Source organism: Nerophis lumbriciformis, linkage group LG01 (genome assembly GCF_033978685.3).
Source record: "Nerophis lumbriciformis linkage group LG01, RoL_Nlum_v2.1, whole genome shotgun sequence".
NCBI classification, from domain to species: domain Eukaryota; kingdom Metazoa; phylum Chordata; class Actinopteri; order Syngnathiformes; family Syngnathidae; genus Nerophis; species Nerophis lumbriciformis.
Genome location: NC_084548.2, coordinates 24514077 through 24540699, shown reverse-complemented (window position 1 = coordinate 24540699; position 26623 = coordinate 24514077). Strand labels below are relative to the sequence as shown.

At 39.9% G+C, this 26623-nt stretch overlaps 1 protein-coding gene across 2 annotated transcripts in view; it reads right to left on the bottom strand.

Annotated features, from left to right (window-relative positions):
• Positions 1-26623, bottom strand: part of nlgn4xa (neuroligin 4 X-linked a) — a 286243-nt gene that overhangs the window by 8823 nt on the left and 250797 nt on the right. For both annotated transcript variants that reach the window (XM_061977860.1, XM_061977866.1), the window contains 2 exons: positions 21585-21770; positions 1615-2404 (listed from right to left, as the gene is read on the bottom strand). In XM_061977860.1, the coding sequence (XP_061833844.1) occupies positions 1615-2404; positions 21585-21770 (976 nt within the window). The remainder of the gene's footprint in view (positions 1-1614; positions 2405-21584; positions 21771-26623) is intronic.

Here is a 26623-nt window from a genome sequence, read left to right as displayed (position 1 = left end):
CGTCGGCTTCGCTGGGCCTGAGCTCATCTAAGATGGACTGATACAAAATGGAAAAGTGTTCTGTGGTCTGACGAGTCCACATTTCAAATTGTTTTTGGAAACTGTGGACGTCGTGTCCTCCGGACCAAAGAGGAAAATAACCATCCGGATTGTTATAGACGCAAAGTTGAAAAGCCAGCATCTGTGATGGTATGGGGGTGTATTAGTGCCCAAGACATGGGTAACTTACACATCTGTGAAGGCGCCATTCATGCTGAAAGGTACATACAGGTTTTGGAGCAACATATGTTGCCATCCAAGCAACGTTGCCATGGACGCCCCTGCTTATTTCAGCAAGACAATGCCAAGCCACGTGTTACATCAACGTGGCTTCATAGTAAAAGAGTGCGGGTACTAGACTGGCCTGCCTGTAGTCCAGACCTGTCTCCCATTGAAAATGTGTGGTGCATTATGAAGCCTAAAATACCACAACGGAGACCCCCGGACAGTTGAACATCTTAAGCTGTACATCAAGCAAGAATGGGAAAGAATTCCACCTGGGAAGCTTAAAAAATGTGTCTCCTCAGTTCCCAAACGTTTACTGAGTGTTGTTAAAAGGAAAGGCCATGTAACACAGTGGTGAACATGCCCTTTCCCAACTACTTTGGCATGTGTTGCAGCCATGAAATTCTAAGTTAATTATTATTTGCAAAAAAAAAATAAAGTTTATGAGTTTGAACATCAAATATCTTGTCTTTATAGTGCATTCAATTGAATATGGGTAACACAATTTCCCAACTCATATGGAAATGGGATTTGTAAAATCAAATGCTTTTATTTAACATTGTGTCATATTTCTTGTATAATAATAATATATTTTAAAAATGTTCAAGTGTCTTCTGTAATGAAGTGTTGTCGGTGAGGCCAATATAATTATTCCCAGGCAGGTTAGAACATATCTTGAAAAAAAAAAAAAAAAACCCAGCAACAAAACGAAAATGAGGAAGCAACATATGGATTGCAATGAAACTGAACCCAATTACTCAAATTTAAGTTTCACACCTATTCTGTGACCCGCGACCCAAAACCTCACTATTGCTGTGGACGCCAATAAATGTCAATCTTCTATGTACTTGCAATAGCTGCAGTATTGCAGTATTAAGATACCTCTTTAGACCGTACCAAAATACATGGTCTAGTCCAGTTAGCTATAAGTCAAGTTGTTGACTGCCTACTGTATAATCTGTACAGGAAAAACATATACTTATTCACATCTCTGCGATCTGCTTGATTTGACCATGAACTCATAAACATTGTCTGGTACTGTTTCCCAAAAGTGTAGTCTCTCCGATCATTGTGTCTGGTGTCCGCATGGCAACAATATTGATAGAATAAACCAAGAGATACAAAGTACAGTAATAACGCTGTAGTTATTTTGCATCTTGTGTGATTTGCAGCTTAGTCGCATTGCTTAAATGTTGCCTACACCTGCTGTCTTTTGCTGGTTTTTTTTGTGTATACACAGCTAAGAAATGGATATGGCATTATATCAGATAATATTATCATGATTAATTGGAAGACTAAAGCAAACATATTCGATAATAGGTAAACAATTAATAAAAAAAGAATAATCACCCTGTTTTGGCAAAGTTAGTCCAGTAGGTCATGACAACAGCACTTAGCATCACGTCATTCTTGGAGAAGTTACAGTTGAAGAGCTCTGTTGGGCCAATCATTGGAATCCCGAACACATAGGGTACTTCATCGCCATGGGCTGAGTCAGCCCAGCTGGGCTTCATGTCGCTCTGACAGTGGTGGTAAAAAGCATAAAAGTAAGTGGGGGAGCCATATTGGGCATGGAGGTCAGCTGTAGCCACTGCTGGTGCCACCCACTGGTGGTCTGTGAAAAGTGCTACAAGGGTCTTACGCCGTGTTTCTGGATTCTCTTTGTCTGCCCAGTCAGTGTACATGAACTTGATTGTCTCACGCAGAGTGTCCTTGTCCTCAGGGTAGCCATACAAGTGGTCCACAAAGTCTGACACAGCAAAGTCAAAATCATTGGCAGAGACCCCATCTTCGCTGTCCACTATGCCGTCGACAAACTTGAATCCCTCGCCTTGATTGACGCCCAGCATAATGTCATAGTTGAGGAACTCGCCTTGCTCCATGAGGATCTGGGGGTCGTCAGGGATCACATCGCCGTCAATCACAGGGCCAAAGGCAATGTGGTACTTTGCTGGCGTCACGTACTGCTCAATCAACTCCTTGAAGTTCTTGTTCTGCAGGCACTGAACCAGGTCGATGGTGTCCAGCATGTTGCAGCCCACTTTCTCTGCCAGGGCTCGGGTGTACTTAGCAGGCTGGTAGTTGACTGCCCAGCTGGAGAGTGCAGTGCCGCTCTCAATGATGGCTTTCTGGAACATATCTAAAAATAGCAGTGGGAATTAGTGCAATTTACACAGAGATATGCGCACAAAGTTAATGTATGGCATGTTTAAATACTCCCTAAGGTCAATTAGAGTTGGATTTCAGTTTGATCCAACGATGTACCCAAATTGTTTTCCAGAGTTTCAGCTGAAGGTTTATTGTTTAGCAATAGGTCAGGGGTAATACAAAAGTGGTTTAGTTTGAGAATAATTAGCAAAGAGTAAGGGGCTACGGACATTAGTTAGTCTTCATCCTGACAGGCTGAAGCACATACGTTATCTCAGACAATAAACATGTTATTACTGGGCTGACAGTTTTTACAATAAAAAAGACAAACAATGAATAAACTGCAATGACATTTGCAGATACATATTATGGAATTCACCATGATGCAACTGACAGGTTGATTCGACATTTACGATAATCTGAAAACGGGTGTCAACAGTGGCCTTTTTCATGGTGGCTCTTATTTGCACATTTCGTTTTTTCTCTGGCATTGTTTACTTTTCAGTGCTACTTTAGACTGAACCATTAATTACCCAAAGGAAAAAGTCATAGTTTGGAGGTGATCCGGATCCCAGTCTGGATTCAGGATTTTTTACTTCTGGATGAGGTCTGGGCTCTCCAAGTGTTTTTCTAGTATAATAATAATAATAATAATAAAAATAATAGTACTATAATTATTATTATTATTATTATTATTATTATTATTATTATTATTAGTAGTAGTAGTTGTAGTAGAGGAAGGTTTGTGCATTAATTTAATTTTAAATTATTTTGGAGCTATTAATAAACATACAGTATGCAACATATGTAAGTTATGTATCTTGCTATTAATAACATTTTTAGAAAATGGACACATTTCAGACAAATGATGATTATTCATGATTAATTTCATAAAGATAATTAATCAGATTTACATTTTGTATCAATTGTGTCATTAAACTGGCAAATGATCTTTCTACATGCACATTGATTCCTACGTCCTTGTCCATGAATACCACACCTATCACGTCTAATGTTCTTTTTTGTTGTTGTGGCCTACCATTGTGATTCTGCCACGCATTCTTCTTCTGAGTATTTCAATTTGAACTTCATTGGTAGGGAGTTTTTCTAGGTCACTTTTCAGGATAAATTAAAGCAGTGCCATGGCTATTTTCTATTGTAATGTTTTTTAATGACATAACATTTTAATGTAAAAAGTTCAGAACCTCACTATAGATGACAGAACACTTGCTATTGTTGGCTTATCTTAAGATCCTATGTACTTTATAAAAGACACATAAATGGCGAACAGACCATTATAAATCCATAGTCCCTGGTGGATATAATAAATACCATAACTACATATCAACATAAGAACTGCTTTATTATTATCCTAAAATAGTGCAGCAGGTATAGATCACTATGGCACAATTTAATGGATTTTCAGTATTTGTACTTCTTTTCTTTCAATATTTCTTCTATGTAGGCAGATAATGATGACTCAACCAGGCCAACATGAAAAGTAGGTTCTGGGCTGAAATTAGACATTTCCCACCAGGCTTGGCTAGCAGCCTCCAATCTTTTGCTGCTGCCACTGTTAATTAACACATTTGATGCCAGCAACGTTCACGTTCCGTCAGAACATTGGGATTTGGTCAAGCTAGTCATTCAGAATGCGTCAAATCAAAATAGGAATGATCTAAAGATAAGGGATATGTACCTGGGCATTTTCTAACAAATATTTGTACTACTGTAACTTTGAAGTAACCCAGGATTTACAGGTATGCTTCTGAGTAGAGATGTCCGATAATATCGGCCTGCCGATATTATTGGCCGACATACTTGCCAACCCTCCCGGATTTTCCGGGAGACTCCCGAAATTCAGCACCTCTCCCGAAAACCTCCCGGGACAAATTTTCTCCCGAAATTCAGGCGGAGCTGAAGGACACGCCCCCTTCTGCTCCATGCGGACCTGAGTGATGTGTCGACAGCCTGTTTTCACGTCCGCTTTCCCACAATATAAACAGCTTGCCTGCCCAACTACGTTATAACTGTAGAATGATCGAGGGCGAGTTCTTGGTTTCTTATGTGGGTTTATTGTTAGGCAGTTTCATTAACGTCCTCCCAGCGCGGCAACAACACACAACAACAGCAGTCACGTTTTCGTCTACCGTAAAGCAGTTCGTCTGCCGTAAACAGCAATGTTGTGACACTCTTAAACAGGACAATACTGCCATCTACTGTACATGCATATGTGACAATAACATCTACGGCTTTTAGAGAGTGCAGTGCACAACTGCGCATACAACAAGGAGACGAAGCAGAATGCATCATCAGAGAGGGTGTTCAGCATGGTTAGAAAAATAGTGACAGAGAACAGAACAAGGATGGACAATTCAACCCTTAACTCAACAATGAGTAGATGAGTGTTATGTGTGTGTATATGTGTAAATAAATGAACACTGAAATTCAAGTATTTCTCTTATTTATATATATATATATATATATATATATATATATATATATATATACATAATAAAATAAATAAATATATATATATATATATGTATATATATATATATATGTATATATATATATATATATATATATATACATATATATATATATATACTTATATATAACTAGAATTCACTTGAAAGTCAAGTATTTCTTATATATATATATATATATATATATATATATATATATATATATATATATATATATATATATATATATATATATATATGAGATACTTGACTTGGTGAATTCGAGCTGTAAATATACTCCTCCCCTCTTAACCAAGCCCCCAACCACGCCCCCGCCCCCCCTCCCGAAATCGGAGGTCTCAAGGTTGGCAAGTAAGTCAGCCGATAAATGCGTTAAAATGTAATATCGGAAATTATCGGTGTCTGTTTTTTTATTATAGGTATCGGGTTTTTATTTTCATTTTTTTTTAATGTTTTTTATTTTTATTAAATCAACATAAAAAACACAAGATACACTTACAATTAGTGCACCAAACCAAAAAACCTTCCTCCCCCATTTACACTCATTCACACTCATTCACACAAAAGGGTTGTTTCTTTCTGTTATTAATATTCTGGTTCCTACATTATATATCAATATATATCAATACAGTCTGCAGGGATACAGTCCGAAAGCACACATGATTTTTTGCGTGCTGCTGGTCCACTAATAGTACTAACCTTTAACAGTTAATTTTACACATTTTCATTAATTGCTAGTTTCTATGTAACTGTTTTTATATTGTTTTACTTTGTTTTTTATTCAAGAAAATGTTTTTAATTTATTTATCTCATTTTATTTTATTAATTTTTTTTAAAAGTACCTTATCTTCACCATACCTGGTTGTCCAAATTAGGCATAATAATGTGTTAATTCCACAACTGTATATATCGGTTGATATTGGTATCGGTAATTAAAGAGTTGGACAATATCGGATATCGGCAAAAAGCCATTATCGTACATCCCTAGTTCTGAGCTTACAAATGGACGTAGTTTGACTGTTGACAAAAATATATTGGCTAATTAAGCTCTTAAAAATGATAGTGTCAGAATCATCTAATTTAAAAAGTGTGCATAAGATGCATACGCACAAAAAAAATTATGAACTTTCACGTTTGTGTGGGTAAATCCCATTTTTGTCCTTTTTCCTGCCGTATTCCGAGTCCCATTTTTACCCAGATTTTGCTCTGTACAAAAAAAAGACTCATCAGGAGTACTGCCGCCACTGCATCGGGTACACTCGACAAGCCTCGGCAAGGGATGGGCTAGTGAAAGGAGCGCAGTGACTTTCAATCAAACTACCAACGTGACAGAGATGGATAGACATGAAGACAACAGAAAAGACATCCCTGCCAAAAATCCCAACTTTGCATAAACATCTTGACAAATAGGAAAGTAATTAACTTTACCTAAAGAAGAGCAGACAGCTGCTCACACTTTGCTCATACTTTCTTTAACATTGAGGAAATAATGACATGAGCCGGTTTGAAAAATATCTCAACTCCATGAAGGAGTCCAGAACTGTTTTTATTTTCATCTTTGTGATATTTCTGGGTTTCTCACGGGAAAACCTTTTGCTGTGTTCAATCCACAAACTGAGAAGAAAGCGTGTCACAGTGGATAGTGCAGTGGTCAAAGTAGTGACATGATCTGGTGATGTAAAGGACGTTGCTTTGAGTCCAGGCCATTAGTTACTTAGTTTAACTGGGATTTGTGATGAAAATCCATCCATCCATCCATCAATTTTCTACCGCTTGTCCCTTTTTGGGGGAACGGGGGGTGCTGGAGCCTATCTCAGCTGCATTCGGGCGGAAGGCGGGATACACCCTGGACAAGTCGCCACCTCACAGATAGACAGACAACATTCACACTAACATTCAAAATCCCTTATTCTTACCCGTTTTCCTGAGAGATTTCCCATATTTTGAAATGCAAATGTTGACGGAAATGTATAAAGCATGCGGAGGCACAGCTGCTTGTAATCTTCTTTTTAAAAAAAACACAAGAAAGAAAAAGTAGAGATTTCATATGGCCCCATTTGCCGCGGCTTACCTGACACATGCAACGTGATGAATTGGGTAGTTGCACTATCCACTTCAACCGATAAATGGCAAAAGAGCGTTGAATATCAGTGATTCTCTAACTGTAGTACGTGTACCAATAGTGGTGTGTGGGCGCCATTAAGTGGTATGCCAAATAATCACTTGAATAAAGTACAGTGTTTTATTTCCCTATATTCAAACACAGTGTTACTGTTCAAACTGGGTGTAATGTTACTGTGGCCAAAAATATTAAATATACTTGTAGAATAATACCTCTGCCTTGTTTTTATTGAATACTTAGGCCTACTACGCTACTGTATTTTAAGGGCGGCCATTATGGTGGTACTTGGAGAGCCATTTTTTTTCTGAGGTGGCAATTTGTGAAACAAAAGTTAGAGAACCAAAATGTGTTTTGTGGCAATTCCAACTTTGACCACAGCGTCAGTTGCTTCGTAGAGTGGCGCTTTCTATCATTTTTAGCAGACTGCATTGCAAAATGAATAAACCCTATATTCCTCTGATGCAAGATCCAGCCAGGAATGGGGCCATATGAATCTCTTCCTTACTGTAAACTAGCCAATAATTTAAGATAACATAGATAAACTTGATAAAGAACTGAAATGTCAAGCTAACTGTGATGCGGTGTGTAAAAAGGCTCACCAACGTTTGTGCTGTCTGAGAAAACTGTCTCATTCCAATGTTGACAAGGCCATCATGATCATGTTTTACCGTGCTTTTATAGAATCTGTTTTGTACTTCTCCCTGGTCTCATGGTTCAGTCACTTGTCACTAAAGGACAATAATTCCCTAAATCAAATTGTTAAAGTGTCAGGTAAATTAATTGGTGAGTCTCAGTTGTCTCCAGCCACCCTCTACAACAACCAGGTAGTGAGGATAGCTTCTACAATTATAACTGATGTATCTCACTACCTTCAGAGCCTTTTTCAGCTTCTTCCATCTGGATGGAGGTTTTTAGTCCCAAGAGGCAAAACAAAATGGTACAGATGTAGTTTTGTCCCAGCTGTCATCACAGAACTAAATAAGCTGTCGTGCCTATTTTTGCCTAAATGTATTTTAGTGCAATGGATTATTTCATTATTTATTCTTTTATTATATTGTTTATTCTGGCTTGTCCCAAATCGTATCTGTTTGTGATTGTATATGTTTTATCCTTTTCGTGGGGAACTTTGAGTACATGTACTATTTTGTGATCTTGGCAATGTTTGTTATGTGGTAGGTCTTTGTATTGCATATCTAAGATGTTACTTTCTCTGTATGTTTAAATGGATGTCCTGATCTTGCTGGCTGTAAAAAAGTTTACCTTTTGGGTACTAATAAAGTAACCTAATCTAATAAGAGTCTTTATTGTCCTTGTACAAGCATACACAGTACACCAGTTCAACAACATTTGGGCACATTTTCTCTCCTCAGTGCAGTAATAATAATAATAATAATAATAATAATAATAATAATAATAATATGTGAATGGCGAAATACATATTTAAAAACAAATGTATAGAGAAAAAAATATAAAAACTAGAACAAATAACACAACATGACATTGGCAGCAGAATAGTACACCATTTAACACAAGTTACGTTGACAGCAGAGATTTACACTGGTTTATTTCACAAAAAGAATGGATTGCATTTGGTTGCTGATTGCACTTGTGCCTGAAATAACACGATACAGTCACATGTTCTTATTTAACAGGATTTTGGCCCTGTTATAAAAACTGTCTTCTTATTCGTCTGTTTTTTAGCACCCAGAATATTCTGCCTGAGAGCAGCAGTCGAAACATCCGGTGTCCTGGATGTGTACTGTCTCTCAAAATGCTGTGTGCCCTCTTGAGACAACGGGTGCTGAAGAGGTCCTGTAGAGAGGGTAGAAGGGTGGCCAATGATTTTTTTGGGTGGTGTTGATGATCTTTTTGTGTGTGCCGTGGTGCAGCTAGACCACACAGAGATACAGTATGTCAGCACGCTCTCTATGGAGCAGTGGTAGAAGAAGGTCAGCAGCTCCCTCTTCAAGATTCAAGATTCAAGATGCTTTATTATTGTCCATTCTTTAACATGTACAAGACACATAAGAACTGAAATTTCATTTTCGGCACAGTGCCACTAAGAGCAGACATACGTTACAGGGAAACAAGACGGGACCGCCAACGGATTAGCCATTTACGGCGCTCCTTAAAAAAGGTGGGAAAAAAGTGATATTGGGAAAGGGGGGAATAGTAAAAAATATCAGTCTAAGGCTGGACCCTCAGGAGGGGGTCCAGACTGAGTCCAAGGGAAAAAAACCTCATTTAGCATAGCACACATAAACATGTTACATACAATCGCAATAACTCGCAACAGAGGGGCGCGGGGGGATTTGGGGCTCTGGAGGCCGGCCTGCTGCTGTAAAGCGCTACTAGCCGTCCATAACCCCGAAGAGGGAATCAAGCAGTGGTGGTGAGGGGCGTTGGATGGGGGTGGGGAGTGTGTTTGTATATATGCCCATTGTCTTTGGGTGAAGTGTAAATGTTCATAAGCCCAGAGTCGTTCTGCGTGCAATGCAAGCAAAGTTCGACTCCCAGGTGTCGTTGAGGAGGGGAGGAGGGAGGGAGGTCAAAAAGCGTCTATTTTTGAAATTCCTCAGGGTATGATTACAGAACAGCCTGTTCTTGTCTCAAGGCCATTCGGGGGAGTCAAATCGTAGATAAGAATTTTTGTTTTTTCTCGAACAGGCATTAACAATGACTTGTCTGTTCTATTCGTCCATGCTAGCTCTCATATCCAAACCTTCCTTTATCGCAAGCTTCTCCATGATGTGATCCATCTTGCGATTCAGTTCAGAAATCGCCACAGTCTGTGTTTCCACAGCCCAGCCCAATCCGTCCATTGCGACGAACAGCCTTTGGGCTCCTTGAGTGGCTGCCATCGTCTTACGAATTTTACGATACACCAGAGCAATGCCCAGCCCAATCAGCAGGTGCCCCGCGATCATGGTTCCAAATAGGTAGATGTCTTCCACGTCCTCGATGGAAAGGACTGAGGCACATGATTCTCCATTTGTCCCAGGAATCTCTCACGTACCCCGAAGCAATGGTTCCATCAGGGCCGCCAGGCTCCCCAGAACCTCTTTTCCTCGTCGAAAAGATTGTGTCAAAAGAGTCGAGAGTCCAGCTAATCAATTCCATGTCTGATGATTAGATTTGGAGGACAGTGCAAAGAAAGAGGCTTCCAAAAAAGTTTAGACAAGACAAAAAAGAGAGAGCAAGCCAGGAAAAGACGGGAGGAGAGAAAAATGTGACCGCCCCTCACCAGAGGCAAGACAGAACTCAACTCTCATTCAAGTTGATCCTCCTGAGAATCCTCAGAAAGTGGAGCCGGTGATGGGACCTCTTTGCGACCGCCGAGGAGTTGAAGCTCCATTGGAGGTCAGCGTCCATATGCAGGCCCAGGAACTTAAAGCTTGGCACCAATGTTCCCTCTAATTCTTCATGTGTGTGAGCAAACGCAAAAACTCCCTGAGCATTCAGTGGAGCCCATGTGAGCAACATCAGACGTGCACACTGTGGCTACACCAGCAGCACACCTGTCCCAAACCTGACTAAATAACAAGTTCAATCTCCATCCATCCATCCATTTCCTACCGCTTGTCCCTTTCGGGGTCGCGGGGGGTGCTGGAGCCTATCTCAGCTGCATTCGGGCGGAAGGCAGGGTACACCATGGACAAGTCCCCACCTCATCACAGGGCCAACACAGATAGACAGACAACATTCTCTTATTATTATAATAAAATGACAGCAGTCACTTCCATTTCTAATATAAGTGTTTAGGCCCATTTACAATGACAATAACAAAAAATATTGTTTTTCATGAACTGTGTACTTGTATTGTTTGTCTGGGTGGAGGTCCTGCTTTGGAAATAATTTGTACCCCTTTCAGACATTGCATTTAGTTCCCATTAAAACATTCACATGTTGCACAATGAGATGTAAGCAGGGGATCATGTGTACATTCCTGCAACTTCCTGTTTGTAAAAAATATATTTTTGTTAGTATGTATTTAATATACTAACAGCATTTCATGATTAATATTTATAAATTAAGATTCCTAATAAATGACACTAGAATAAGCACACATTTGATTGGTAAATCATAGTGTAACGACCTGGAATGACATTTTATGTGTGGTGTTGGAGTTGTCCAACTTTTTGTGTGGCTGTAAACGCATCACTGGCTAAGTGCCATATGTGCATGTGTTGGCACAAGTGAGAAAGAGCGAGCGACTGCTGTTTATATAACAAAGTTGCTTTTGGTCTGGTTTATACTGCAGAAAATTACCACTTTTGCTAGATATCATTTTTTTTACTAATGTTTTGGTGATGTGTTTATGGCCGACAATAAAGAGTTTTGCTCAGTAAAGTGATGGATGGAATTCATGTCCTCAAAGCGTCTCGACAGACATTACAATATTTGAACAATGATGACGAAAACTGTTTTCTCTGTCGTGTCTGTGTGTCGAAAATTGCTATGCGCTTAGTTTTTTATTTGATTTTGTGCGTGGCATAGATTTGCCATGCGCAGAGGACGCTTGAGCAGTGCGCAATTGCACAGGCGCGCATCTTAGAGGGAACGTTGCTTGGCACCGTCTTCACACGTGTCCCCTTCATGTGGATGGGCTGCAGATCATTCTTTCTCCTACTGTAGTCCACAATCACCTCCTTTGTTTTGGAGATTTTGGGGACTAGGTTGTTATCAGCATACCACAACACCAGTCTCCGTACGCCGTCTTTATCTTTAATGTTGTGCTGTAGTAGTGGGGTGTATAGCTCACATGGTTGAATCAAGGAGAGGGTGGGATGAAATGCTTGACTTTTTTCCCCCCAAGCCTTGTCCAAATCATTCAGGTGTTGATTGTCAAACTTCAAACTGGCTGTGCTTCTTGGTCTGTGGAGTTCAGAATCCTTGGTAGTAACTAATTTTGGGCCAGTCCATCATATTTCTCACAGGTATCCTGCAAGGGTGATTAACTGTTCTCTTGTATTTCTTTCATTTTCTATTTATTGCATCAATAGTGGTCTCGTTCCAACCATGTTTTCTATTGATGGTCTTGTAGCTTATACTAGTTTTATGCAGGTCAACAATCTTGTTCCTGAGGTCTTTGACATGTTTGAATAGAAGAGAGTGTTTGTGTGACAGCTGTCTTTTATCCACATAATGAGTTGACTACTTTCTTAAAAGGACGTGACTCTTACTGACACATGACTAATTTACTGGGGTCAGAATTCTTGTTGGTTGGCAGGGGGATCAAATATAAATTTACCTCATTAAATGCAAATTACATTATAACTTTTATTTATTGGTTTTCACATGTTGTTCTTGATATTCTGTCTCTGTTAAAATAAACCTACTACTAGGGATGTATATTGTTAGGTTTTTATCACAACCGATACCAATATCGATATTCCTTATTGATACCGGTATTCATTGATATTCTTATCAGTACTATATGTAATTGGTGTAAAAAAGATGATTAGCATTTTTATTAGCATAAGAGGTTGTACATCACCAACATGATGTAACATCTCACAGCAGGGACGTCTTATCAACACCTTCTTTTTAAGGAGAACTGCACTTTTTGGGGGAGAATTTTGCCTGTAGTTCACAATCCTTATGAGAGACTAGAAGACAAAGTGTGGTAATCTGAAATTTCCCTGCTCATTTCTGTTGTTGTCTGCACACCATGTTCACTCTCTCTCTCATCCTCAGTATTGAGTGCAGCTGGCGCGAGGCAGAAGCACACACCTGACATTGATTAGGGGCAGCCTATTTAACCTGGCTGCTGACGGCCTGTGAGCGCCGGAACTTTGTCTACTGCTTCCTTCAGACACATTTGTATTTTGACTCGCCAGCGGACTCACTAGTTCGTCTTCTCAGGTTTGCTTGTATTTTTCCTAGCCTTGTCTAGCGTTTTTATTTTGTACTTTGTTTTTTCAGTATTACTTCTTTCATGAAGTATATCTCCTAGCCTTGTCTAGCGCTTTTGTTTTTTTGTAGGTAATTTATATTGGTAGTTTTTACATGGTGTGTTTTTGTGTGTTTGCCACCATCGCCTTTGTTTTTGCTATTGTGTGCTACCTCTTGAATAAAGAGAAAGACTATTGACAGCACGCTAAACGTCTCCCAAGAGACGTTTAGCGTGCTTGAGATCCACCACACCAGATCATTACACAAAGGTTTTTTTTTTTGTTTTTTTTTGCATTCTAACTTATAATAATCGGCTCGTTTTAGGTGGCAAGCAATGCACCTAATGGGAACAAAATATTATTTCTTTAAATCACTTTAAAAATGCATCTAAAAACCGCCAACAATACTAGACTGACCATATTCTGAAATCCCAAAAAGAGGACATATATATGCGTGCCAAGGCGGGCAAGCACGCCAAGGCCGGGACTAGGTGAAAATTTGCCAATGATACTCGAACTTGCTTTATAAAAAATATATTTGTTTAAATAAAACATTTTTTTTCCTCTGTTGACAGTTTAACAAAATAAGTCACACTTATATTCTGCAACATTCACCGTTTTAGAAAAAGTGCAGAGGTAGCAATATTCAAAATAACCTCTTGTATATAATGTAAACATAAATAATGCCTCAAAACAGGTTGCCTAGTGGTTAGAGTGTGCGCCCTGAGATCGGTAAGTTGCGAGTTCAAACCCCGGCTGAGTCATACCAAAGACTATAAAAATGGGACCCATTACCTCCCTGCTTGGCACTCAACATCAAGGGTTGGAATCGGGGGTTAAATCACCAAAAATGATTCCCGGGCGCGGCCGCCGCTGCTCCCCACTGCTCCCCTCACCTCCCAGGGGGTGATCAAGGGTGATGGGTCAAATGCAGAGAATAATTTCACCACACCTAGTGTGTGTGTGACAATCATTGGTACTTTAACTTTTTTAAATTAAATTTACACAAAAAACAGGTAGCATCCCATTCTTTAAAATGTCTCTTCTCATTCTGGTGGACCATTCTAATGTAAAAAATATAAATAATGTCTCAAAACATTTGAAACAAAAACAGAGGTTCTCAGAGAACACACCATAGGTGAAGAGTATTTCACAAATCAGTTAAAACAACAAAAACAGAGGTAGCATTTATTAGCCAATTATTTTTGGCTTATGTAAAAAAAAAATATAAATAATGCCGAGTCAAAATTTAAAACAAAAAAAAGGAGAAGTAGCGTATCACGTTTCTTTTTATTTAGTCGTCTTTGGCCTTCCTCATCTCCCTGATTGTCCTCCTCGTCTCCCTGGTCTTCCTTGTTTGCCCATGCATATTTAGCTGAAGAGCTTATTTTCCTCAGCAGTTTCCGGTTGTTCATCAAATAAGCATGGAAGTCATTGCAGGATGTTTCTTTGAAGTTGTATTGTACAAATAGAAGTCCTTTCAATGACTCAACAGACAACATGATCTTTGCCTTGGTCCACTCAACATTTGCATTGTGAAAAGGAAGGCCAAAGACAAACTGTGCAGTCTTCAGTAGCTCTGAGTAACATGCAATGCTTTTGGCCTTCTCAAAAATATTTGCACCACTTCTGGTGCACTGGCAGGCCATTCAACTCTCCATCACTGTTGCTACTCTCAGTGAATTTCTTGAGATTGGTGACCTGATCAAAACACTTGACATCATCAATTGGCACCCCCTTTTCTCCCAGTTACTTGATGCAGGGTTCCACATCATTCCAACTTGGTGTCTGACTCAGATCCATCCACATGAATGGGGTGAATTCTTCCATGAGTGTCATCCACTTCTGGAGATACTGCAGGCATGCACTGTAGAGACCCTGTACATCAGCACAGAACTGCTCACATTCTTTTCCATGCCCATCTGTGCGCTTCTGTGCCAGGAGTCAATGAACTTTCAGGGACATGAAATTGTTTCTCTGCCGTTCCTCAAGTGTTGTGTGGACTCTCTGCAAGATGTTATGCACTTCAACGATGGAATTATTTTCCTTTTCCATTTCTTTAAAGGCCTACTGAAACCCACTACTACCGACCACGCAGTCTGATAGTTTATATATCAATGATGAAATCTTAACATTGCAACACATGCCAATACGGCCGGGTTAGCTTACTAAAGTGCAATTTTAAATTTTGCGCGAAATGTCCTGCTGAAAACGTCTCGGTATGATGACGCCTGCGCGTGACGTCACGGATTGTAGAGGACATTTTGGGACAGCATGGTGGCCAGCTATTAAGTCGTCTGTTTTCATCGCAAAATTCCACAGTATTCTGGACATCTGTGTTGGTGAATCTTTTGCAATTTGTTCAATGAACAATGGAGACAGCAAAGAAGAAATCTGTAGGTGGGAAGCGGTGTATTGCGGCAGGTGTTGTGCCGGATAACGCACCCCCGCTGTAGAATGCACCATCTGACTGTTGTGCCGGATAACACAGCCGGTGTTTCATTGTTTACATTCCTGAAAGATGACAGTCAAGCTTTACCATTGGCCTGTGGAGAACTGGGACAACAGAGACTCTTACCAGGAGGACTTTGAGTTGGATACGCAGATGCGGTACCGTGAGTACGCATGCAGCTGCGGCTTCCAAACATTTGATCGCTTGCCCGTACATGCGTGCCGCTATGTGCATGTCACGTACGTAACTTTGGGGACTTTGGGTATATATATGTGCTGTATGAACTTTGGGGAGATGAACGGTACTTTGGGCTGTGGGATTGAGTGTGTTGTGCAGGTGTTTGAGTTGTATTGGCGGGTTATATGGACGGGAGGGGGGAGGTGTTTGTTATGCGGGATTAATTTGTGGCATATTAAATATAAGCCTGGTTGTGTTGTGGGTAATAGAGTATATATATTTACTATAACAGTAAATAAACACAAGAGTATATATATGTCTTGTGTTTATTTACTGTTTTAGTCATTCCCAGCTGAATATCAGGTCCCACCCGCCTCTCACAGCATCTTCCCTATCTGAATCGCTCCCATTGCCCTCTAGTCCTTCACTCTCACTTTCCTCATCCACGAATCTTTCATCCTCGCTCAAATTAATGGGGAAATTGCCGCTTTCTCGGTCCGAATCGCTCTCGCTGCTGGTGGCCATGATTGTAAACAATGTGCGGATGTGAGGAGCTCCACAACCTGTGACGTCACGCGCGTATTGTCTGCTACTTCCGGTATAGGCAAGGCTTTTTTATCAGCGACCAAAAGTTGCGAACTTTATCGTCGATGTTCTCTACTAAATCCTTTCAGCAAAAATATGGCAATATCGCGAAATGATCAAGTATGACACATAGAATGGACCTGCTATCCCCGTTTAAATAAGAACATCGCATTTCAGTAGGCCTTTAATGAGTGAGTGGAACACACACATGAGTGAATGCATGTGCCAGAGGTAAATTTCACTGAATTAATTTTCAAAAAAACCTCTTGATCATTCCAGGTGTTTTTTCCTGTGACAGAAAATATCCCTTTAATGCTGGAAACATCTGCAGCAGCCTCTCGATTCCAGGGAATATCGGCAGCCATTGTGTCTTGCTGTGGGAAAGGAGCTTTCTGTATTCAACATCAACAAAGTCACAGTACTCCTTCAAACTCTCAGTGCGCACAGTGTAAATGTGGAAGTACTGGTAGATTTTGAACATGAGATTCTCAATTTCAATATCAAGTGTGTCTGCGCCATGATGGACACAATTGTTCATTATGTGTGCTGGGCAACCCACACCGATCAGCGTCTTGTTCTGCAGCAACTTCTTCAAATGTGCATACACATTCTTCCCCACTTCATCACGTCTGATTCCTCCCAAGTTTGTGTTGCAGTTGTCACCAGTAAATGCAATACATTTTTCTGACAAATTATTTTTTACTCAGTGTTTCAATCAAGTACTTTGCGATGGTGTCAGCTGTCCCATTAGGTGTGTCTTTGACCTCAAGCAATGTTGATTGTACACACCTTTCTTCCAGTCAAAATGCTGGATTATGATTGGAAATATTTTCACTGCACCATGGTTACTCCCATCTGTAGCGATGCCACAGTACTTTATTTCTTTGAGCGCCTCTAGCGCAATGTCGATGCTGTGAGGCGCTATGACACTGTTGACAATCGCCTCTCTTGAAAACCTTTTTGCCGTGTCTGAGTCTGGGAATACTTTTTTTCAACAAAGCACTGGTGCAATCCATCGACCTGCAACTGTTATGGTGTTTGACTGTGTGGAACGCTAAAACACCCTTTGATGCGTTTACAATGTCTTCTCCTTTTCCAGGTCGCACAAAGTACTTTGTCAATTTAGCAGACGAGCTCTCACCCTGCACAGCTGTTTTGTGCTTTGTAGTGTCGATATGGGATTGTAGATTGTTGGCCTCTTTATTTGCCACAGATACATACGTTCCTGCTTTGCACACAGTGCATTCTGTTTCCCATGTGTCACGGCCGGGACAAAACACAGATACTTTTTCCGCAAATCATCTGTGAAGTTGCATTTATGTTTCGGCATCTCTCTCTTGTGTCTTGTCTATCTCTCGACTCACTCGCTCTCGCTCTGCTTGCGCACGCCTCCACAATTTGTTTAGTTTTCAACCCCTTCTTAACCCTGAACGTACATTGAAAATACACGCAACCCTAACTCAAAATGCCGGACATTTGAGGCATTTAAGAAACCCCGCCTGGACAGCCCTGCAAAAGAGGACATGTCCGAGGAAAAGAGGACGTATGGTCAGTCTGAACCAGACCTAGGCAAATTAAGGCCCGGGGGCCACATGCGGCCCGTTAAGCTTTTCAATCTGGCCCGCCGGACATTCCCAAATAATTTTTTTAGATCTTTAAGATGGAAAGTGTAGCTGCCATTATGATGTGCAGTGATGTTTTCTAATGACTGGAAGTCTTCAACTATACTAAGTATTTCAATGGTTGGAATCTGCGCTTATGGATGATATACCAGTTACTATGGTAATCTAATTAGTTACTATGGTAATCTAATTAGATACTATGGTAATCTAATTAGTTACTATGGTCATCTACGTCACAGCAGCTGAGACGAGGCACCAAGCAGTGTGGGCGGGAAGCGTTTCCACAGACGCGGAAGGAGATTTTCACAACAAAGTTCTAAAGCTTAGTGATAGTGTATATCAGATACATCAGATTGTAGGCGGATTTATTTTGTACCCTTCGCGTTCATATTTCCCTGTTTGTTGCATTTTAGTTGCGTTTCACTTGATTGTAAAATATGTCAATCAAAAGGGGGTGTGACGTTCATATTTTGTCAATATTCAGTGTTTTATCGTTCATAAAAACATTTAAAATTCCTTTATGTTTTTTAAGGTGGTCTGTGATAACGTTTTTAGCATTCAATCGGACATTATTGTGAGGTTTTGTATTAGTGTTCCTAAAAATAGATATGCCGGCCCCCAGACACATTTTTTTTCTCTAAATGTGGCCCCCGAGTCAAAATAATTGCCCAGGCCTGGTCTAAACAATACTTCATTTACGTTCCGTAACCTGTATAATAACTGAGCTGTACACTGCAAAAAGTTAGTGTTCAAAAACAAGAAAAACAAATACAAAAATGAGGGGTATTTTACTTGAACTAAGCAAAATTATCTGCCAATAGAACAAGAAAATTCGGCTTGTCAAGACTTTCCAAAACAAGTCAAATTAACTCACCTAATGAACCCAAAAATACCTTAAAATAAGTATATTCTCACTAATAACAAGTGCACTTTTCTTGGTAGAAAAAAAGTGACCATTTTGCACAACATGTTGAAAAATATTCTTAAATGTAGTAAATGCTAGTGCCATTAACTTGACATAATGATATGCGCTCGTCATTACATTTCCTGAAACCAGCAAACTTTCACTAAAAACCAATTTATTGTTCTTAATGGAAAGGCAACAAGGCAACAGCTTGTTACTCTCAGGGTCTCCTAGCCGCTCAGGCAAATCATATTGTCTAAAAATGCATTTTTCCATCGATAACATGACATCATCGTGCCAAGTGCGTGCTCTCAGTCAATTAGTGCGCATATATACATACCGTATATAAACATTTTTAATTGTAATTTTGAAGAATTCATCTGAATGTGCATGAACTATTTCTGTTCAAAATAGTTAGAAATGTCACATGTTAAATGTTTAAATATTAACTGTCAGTTTTCTGTACTGTGCCAACTGTACTACTACATGAGTACGTATGTTCTATTGTTTCATTGAAAATAAAACAGCAAAGTCCGTTTGGCTGTCATCTGTTTTAATTATGGGACACAATTGTGTCAAAATCATGATTTTTTTTATTTCATGCTTGAAATAAGAAATTATAACTTTAAAAAAATAGTTTTATACTTGTGAGTGTTGATGACACAGCTTTGCAACAGTTGATATTCTAGTTTCAAGCATGTTTTACTCAATATAGGTCATCAAATCTCAGCAACAAGCTGTAATATCTTACAGTAAAACAAGTAAAACACTCTAACATAAAATCTGCTTAGTGAGAATAATTATCTTATTAGACAGAAAATAAGCAAATATCACCCTTATTTGAGATATTTAATCTTACTTAGATTTCACTTTTTGCAGTGTAGCAACATTGATGTTTTAAGAGCGAACACTTAGGAAATGTTTTACTAGCGTAGGAACACATTGCAATGCTACGGTATTAGCTGTAAGCTATCTAGCTACAACAATAAGTAAGCCAGCAACTGTGTCAACAGCTGAATGGTTTTTGAGTTTGTAATGCACAACACAATGTGACAGGACAACAATCTGTCATGACTGAAAAACATGAACAACTATTTTACAGTATCTGTTAAGTATTATTTAATTTTTTTGTTTGTAGACAGCGAGCTCAACAGCGTATGTACTGTAGTGTACGGTGATGTGTTACATGTATTAGGAATAATATTATAATGACTTACTCGATGGACAGTTGTCTGTTTGGTTAAGCTGATCGGGGCCGTTTCCAGTTGACTTTGGGTAAGCACACCATAAATTCGGCATAGCTGGGCTCCAAATTCCACATTTTTCAGTTTTTTTTAGCTTACTAGCTTTTATTTTGGACATCGATGACCGGCACCAACCATCTGTTTAGACTGACTTTTTATCAAGACACAACATTTCAGATAATATAGCGAGATCTATGTGCTTACTGTGTTTTATTGTCAGCGCGATAAGGAGACAAAGCAGGCGGACGAGAGAAAGGAAGCAGACGCCATAGGCTGCAGGTCTGTAAATATACACTAAGGTTAAACTTCTACAGAGTCTGTATATTTCCTGGACGCATACATGTGTATTTTGACCATAAAATGCTTTTATATTCTATATCATGTTAATTCTTTGACTGCTGCTGCTTCAAACACTTGTAAACAATGGAGGCTATACAGTAAACCACGCTACGAGCGTCATCGTGAACGTGATAACAGATTATAATACTAACTGGTTCATTGCCAAAAATAATAGTCACTGATCCAATTTAAAGTAGTTTTTGGGAAAAATCGTTCCTTACTGTGACGCGATTGTCTTACATTAGAAAGCTAAGTTAGCTACACAGCAACATGAACTAACAATACTAAGGTATCATTTACACATTTCTAACCTACTGTTATTACTTACCAATTTATTGTCTCCTCCATTGCCATAAATGCCTATGTAGGTTCTCATTCATCCAGGTCATTGTCATCTCAGGTCAGTCCTAGTCCAGACTAGTCTATGAGCACGAACTGATGAAGCCTACTCGAATGAGCGGCAAAACGTCTTCCAAGACAAACTAAGCAGTCCCCTTGCGATTGATTGAATGCCATTGCAAGCATTTTTTTGGAAACTCTTATCTTTTTTTTCAAATTTTGTGAGAAGCACGACTCTTCTGGCACACACTCGCAGCGATTTCTAATTTGAAGTCGCAATGCACAAATCAAAAAAAGTTAAAAGTAAGGCACGTTTTACTTCTTTTGAAGCTAAGCGTTTTTCTAGTGACTTGTGCTGGTTAAAACAAAAAATAAGAGGGCATTTTTGGTCTTAGACTAATACCTCATTTGGACTTCAAATACTTGAACGATAAATTAAAATGGGGGATTCACACAAAGACCTTTCAGTAAGCCTTTACCATATATAGAGACATCTGCAAACGTAACAGGTCTGAAAACGTCACAGGACTGAAATCTTCCACACGGAACGTTTGGAGGAAGTAGGGAGGATGGCAAGAGTTTTGTAAATATCTCTGCAATGCCTCCCTGGTTTTATTTAAAATGTTCAGGACTAAAGCACATACCAGATACAAAAAAGCAGGTACCAGTAGGCAAAAATTTGGTTTTGCATGATAGGGCCCCTTTAAGCTTCCTTTATAATGTGCGTACGGCAACTCAAAAGTTGGCATGGGAGGTACATACATTCTCCTACCCGTTTTTTTTTTTTTTTCATAAATCACAACAATGGCATCTCATTTATAAATGCAGGGTCTGCATTTATAAATGAGACCCCAGAAAACGGTGGTTATCACACTACATTTAATGTACCGTGATGACTTAATATGACCTTGTAAAGAAGTCCAAAAATAAAACCAGACTTTGGCAACAGATGAAGTCCTGTACACATGTTGGAAAATCTCAGTGCGTGCGAGTGAATAGATGTACCTTCAGAGTAATGCGAGAGGGTCAGCAGGCTGACACATGAGGCCCCAGCACCAGAGCCGAAAATGGTAACTCGCTTTGGGTCTCCTTTGAAGGCCTGGATGTTTTCCTTGATCCACCTGAGAGCCTGGATTTGATCCAGCAGTCCGTAGTTGCCTTTGGCCGCCTGGTCTCCAGTGCTCAGAAACCCTGCAGTGATGAAAAAAGACAGGAGATAAACTTCAGCTTACAACCTGCAGGTTTGATTGAATGTGGTTTGTACAGATAGAACAGACGATATTTCTCCTTTATTAATGACTGTTATGCCATTGTAAATCACAGCAACAGGGGCATTTTCATCTCAATTATATTTGCCACATCTTCAGGCAGCTCTGGACACATTGAGGCTAATGCACCAGTTTAAAACTTCAGAAGCAGGTGTAATCAATGGCTACATTCCCGAAAATAAACCTACAGAAAGTAATACTCAGACTAGCAATATCAATAATGTGTGTTTATGAGCCACTAGGCACAAATCATTTCCAATGGCTGGCCACATTAGATTGGTTGCAAGCTCATCCACATTCTTTGGTAACTTGTATGAATTAGCAAACCGATTGGGTATTTCTAAAAGGGCTGCTGGGGGCAACTGTGGGCTTCTCTTTGCCAGTGCTTAGCTCAGCAAGAGTGTTTCCCAGCGAGTTGAACAAAAGTTTGACAAATTTAGTATCAACTGCAAAAGATAAGGACCGCTGGGTCAGTGATGAAAATATAAATAATAAAGATCGACAGACAGCAGGTGGCTATGTGATAGAGAGCTGCTTCAGGTTTGCCAACACATTACAACAAAGTGCTGGTGAGGATTACATGGCTTTAGCCTGCTTCAGCCTACAGGGGGACCACCAACCCTGTATCCACTTCACATATAAATCTGTACTGTCGTGTTTTGTTCTCCGCATTGTCAACCTCATCTGATGTGCCAGAAAGACACTCTCAACAGGTTAAAACACACACACAAATTTACCAACAACAGCAATTACCCTGCAGTGGTTTTCCCATCCACACCAAAGGATGATTTTGTCGAATTAGCCGAACATGCATGTACATGTATGTAGGATGAGGGAGGGCGATGGAGTACCAGGAGAGAATCCACTCCACACCAGACAAAATATACAAACTTCACGCAGGAAAGCGCAGACTGAGATTTGAACTGTACTACATATTTTATAAACAAATAGACATACAAATGGTGTTTTATTTGTATTGCACAAGATTCAGTCATACCAAACTCTATGAAAAAGACTTGACAAATCTCCAAACCTTCAGCTAATTCTTAACATTCAGGTAATCTATGATCAACATTTCAAGAATAAATTACCTTGTTGGAACTCTACATTTTATAGACAACATAGCCTGTGATCTTAAGAATTCTTAAACTATCACAAAAATGTGCTATCCCAAAAATTCCCATCAAAATGAATGGCTTGAATGATTGAATGAATTAATAAACCTTTTGCCATTTGTAACCATTTCAAAGTATTCAAACATTAGCATATTCAGGTCAACACATCCCACTTTTCCTGTAAATTTGCAAATTTTTGGTAGGAAATTTCAGTTAATTTAACATGCTATTTCTACAGACATTGACATGATGGCTATAAATATTATAATATTATGTTCTGCCCAAAAATGCTGCTTTTTCCATAATACTACATATTCTCTGACAACATTCCCATTGAAAGTGAATGGCCAAGTTTTATCTCCACTGGCCGACCAGGTGCATGCCAGTGGAAGTTGACTGTCAGGGATTTGCCTGCCATTCCCCCAGCAAGGCCTACAGAACTTTAGGGCATCACAGAGCAAAGTAGGAGGGCCGTCCACTCAAACGAGGAGGCAGCAGAGAAGGCATCCAGATGGCTATGTCTGAAGATAGGGGACAAGTGGGGGTTGTAGCCACTTGGAAACCAGCCAGGGCTTGATCAACCCTGGTTGGGATGCCAGGCAAAGGGTGACTGTGGGGGGATGAGAATTGATACGATTTTTATGGTTCTGATTCCACTTTCGATTCTGCTTAACGATTCGGTTCCTTAATGGTTCTCTTATCGATACTTATTTGGAAAAAAAGAGGGGGAAAATTGATAAGCCTCAATTTTGTTTAGTTTAGAGGTAACATGACCCCACAAAGCCTACAGTATAACGTAGCATAGAAGAAAAAAAAGGTACTTTTTGTAAATAAATGTAATAAATAAATATTCTTCGGTAGAATTAAGTCATTGCATGCAAAGTGACATATGTCAAGACTTTATTGGTTATAATTTTGATGATAGTGGCTTACAATTTATGAAAACCTTGAATTGAAAGTCTTAGAAAAACAAGGGGTTTCAAAAAGTGTAAGCCAAGATCATCAAAATGATAATAAAAGCTTGACATACCTCACTTTGCATGTAATGAGTTAATATCACATATTAGTTTCACATTTGAAGTTAAATGCTGACATAAATGGACTTTTTTTTTGTTTCACCTGTATAACATGATGATTGAGGGAAAATCTGGTGGGACGAAAACACACAACTTTTTTCTGACTACAATTCACCAACCAAAGCCAGTCAGAATTTGTCTCTCCTCATGAGAAGGCATTCATTTCAATTGAACAAATAATTGCGCTAACATGATAGGCGGTTGTCCAGGCTGTAAACCGCCTTCCGCCCGATTGCAGCTGAGATAGGCTCCAGCAACCCCCGCGACCCCAAAAGGGACACGCGGTAGAAAATGGATGGATGAATGATAGGTGGTGAGTTAGTACCTGTTGTATTCAGATGACGTTCTCGTGTTAGTGCTGCCTGGGATGAGATCGGAGCAGTTCAAAAATGTGACTTTCATTCAATTATTTCAATGTCTGCGTTCAAATGTTTCAGCATATTGCTCGTATGCCCTCCTCTTGATGAAATAGCAGCCTTATAATTATTGCAAGTAGCGCCATTGCAATCTTTTCTTGTAAACTGTTAGCGTCTGTTCAGACCAGGCATCGCCATTTTGCAATCTGAAATCACTAAAAACGTTGCGTAATGATGTCATCCCCACCCTGAAGAACCGTTAATAGAATCGCTTGACAAAATGGCAAGCGATTCCAAGGAATTGGTACACGGGGAACCGGTTCGATCCCTAAGTGTCTGTAGGACCCGACACAGAAAACATTAAAAATGGTTTGTGCAAGGTTGTGCATCAGATGTGCAAGGTTGTGCATCAGATGATGTATGTTGAACAACTTCCACATGTCTCACAAAGTTCAGATCAGTCAGAATATTCAGACAAGATTAGATGATACTTGCCAACCCTCCCGATTTTCCCGGGAGAGTCCCAAATTTCAGTGCCCCTCCCGAAAATTTCCCGGGGCCACAAGGCTCACAAATTTGTCCCGATTTCCACCCAGACAACAATATTGCTACACCATCCTTCACTGGGCGCCGTTTCCGGCCGGAAAATAATAACGGTTACACCTCAAAGTCAAGCGCGGCAATCAGAACAGAAGAAGAAGAAGACAAAGCAGAAGAAGAGACATGACGACGACGAGTAAGAAGAAGAAGTACGCTTGCAAGTTCCAAAATGATTGGAACAAAGAATTTCAGTTCATCCAGGACAGCTCGAAGGGAAGGGCTATGCTGCCTACAAATTTTGTAGATCAGACTTCTCCATTGAACACGGTGGCCGAACGGATATAGTCACTCATGAACGGTCAGGGAACCACAAGGCTGCGGCAACGCAGCACCAGTCACAGCCCAGTATTATGGGCCACCTTGCTAAATGGAGACCCGAGGGTGTAACTTATGCCGAGACAAAGATGGCTATGCTGATAGCTACAAGCAACATCCCGTATTATGGTCTTACCTTTACTTATAAGTGCGGGAACAATGGTCTTCGTGTTGGAGGAGTTGTGAAAGAATGAAATATGAAATCCGTGCTGCAGTCTGCAGGTGTACCTAATGTTGTGGCCCTGCGGTCGTTCGCGGTTCCTCCAACGCGAGCATTGTTGTTTTTGCACTTATTGGCTTCTTGTTGAGTGACTTTTTTGAGTGGGTTCGGTCTTGCACGTGGAGGGTTTGGGTGTGGGCTTTGGTTGGTGTGGCGCTCCCGTCGGGGGGTGCATTAACCGGCACAAGGAGGCAGGATTACTGCGAGCCTCAGCCAGTGCGTTTTGGCAGCCATTTTATGATCGCTTAGCACAAGAAATACGTTACACACATACAGTTTTTGACAAAATACACTGTACATTATATACCTCAGCTAACTAAACTATGGAAATGTATAATATAATTCATATAGCAATACGGTCTCACTGCACAGCAGGCCAGCAGTTAGCCGAGTCATTGCGCAATCCATGGCGAGGCACAACTGAGTGACGTGCCTCAACTGGCTGCTGTTCACCGCATCGTCTCTTCTCAGTATTTGAACGGCAAATTTGAAAATTCAGTGATTTTGAATAAAAATTATCTAAAACTGGTGAAGTTAAATGGAAAATAACTTTATAGTATAATCACTGGATACATATAACAATTTAATTAATTTTTTTTCTTTTTACATTTTTTTTCTTTTTTCTTTTCTTTCTTCATGATGGCAGGTGAGGCCCTGCCTCACCTGCCTCCAGTGGCCGCACGTCACTGATATATATATATATATATATATATATATATATATATATATATATATATATATATATAATCCGCAACCCACTCCTCACCAAGCTGAAAAATGACAAGGAGCGCATCAAGAAAGTAAACAACCTCATCATAGCTGCCGATAAAACCACAAACTTCTACAGAATGGACATACCAGAACACCACACCTTACTGGACAGAAGCATCACCAAATCATACAAAAAAGCGCAACCCAACACCTTACAGAACATCCACCTGGAAAATAAAAGGATCGCGGCTGAACTGGACAGGGTGGACGCCACAGCCAACAAGGAAGCCTTCATCCCATTGAAGGACCACAAACCCAACTTCGCAAATAACCCAACATGCCGATACAATTTCACCCTCACCTATGAACCCACGCCAGGAAAC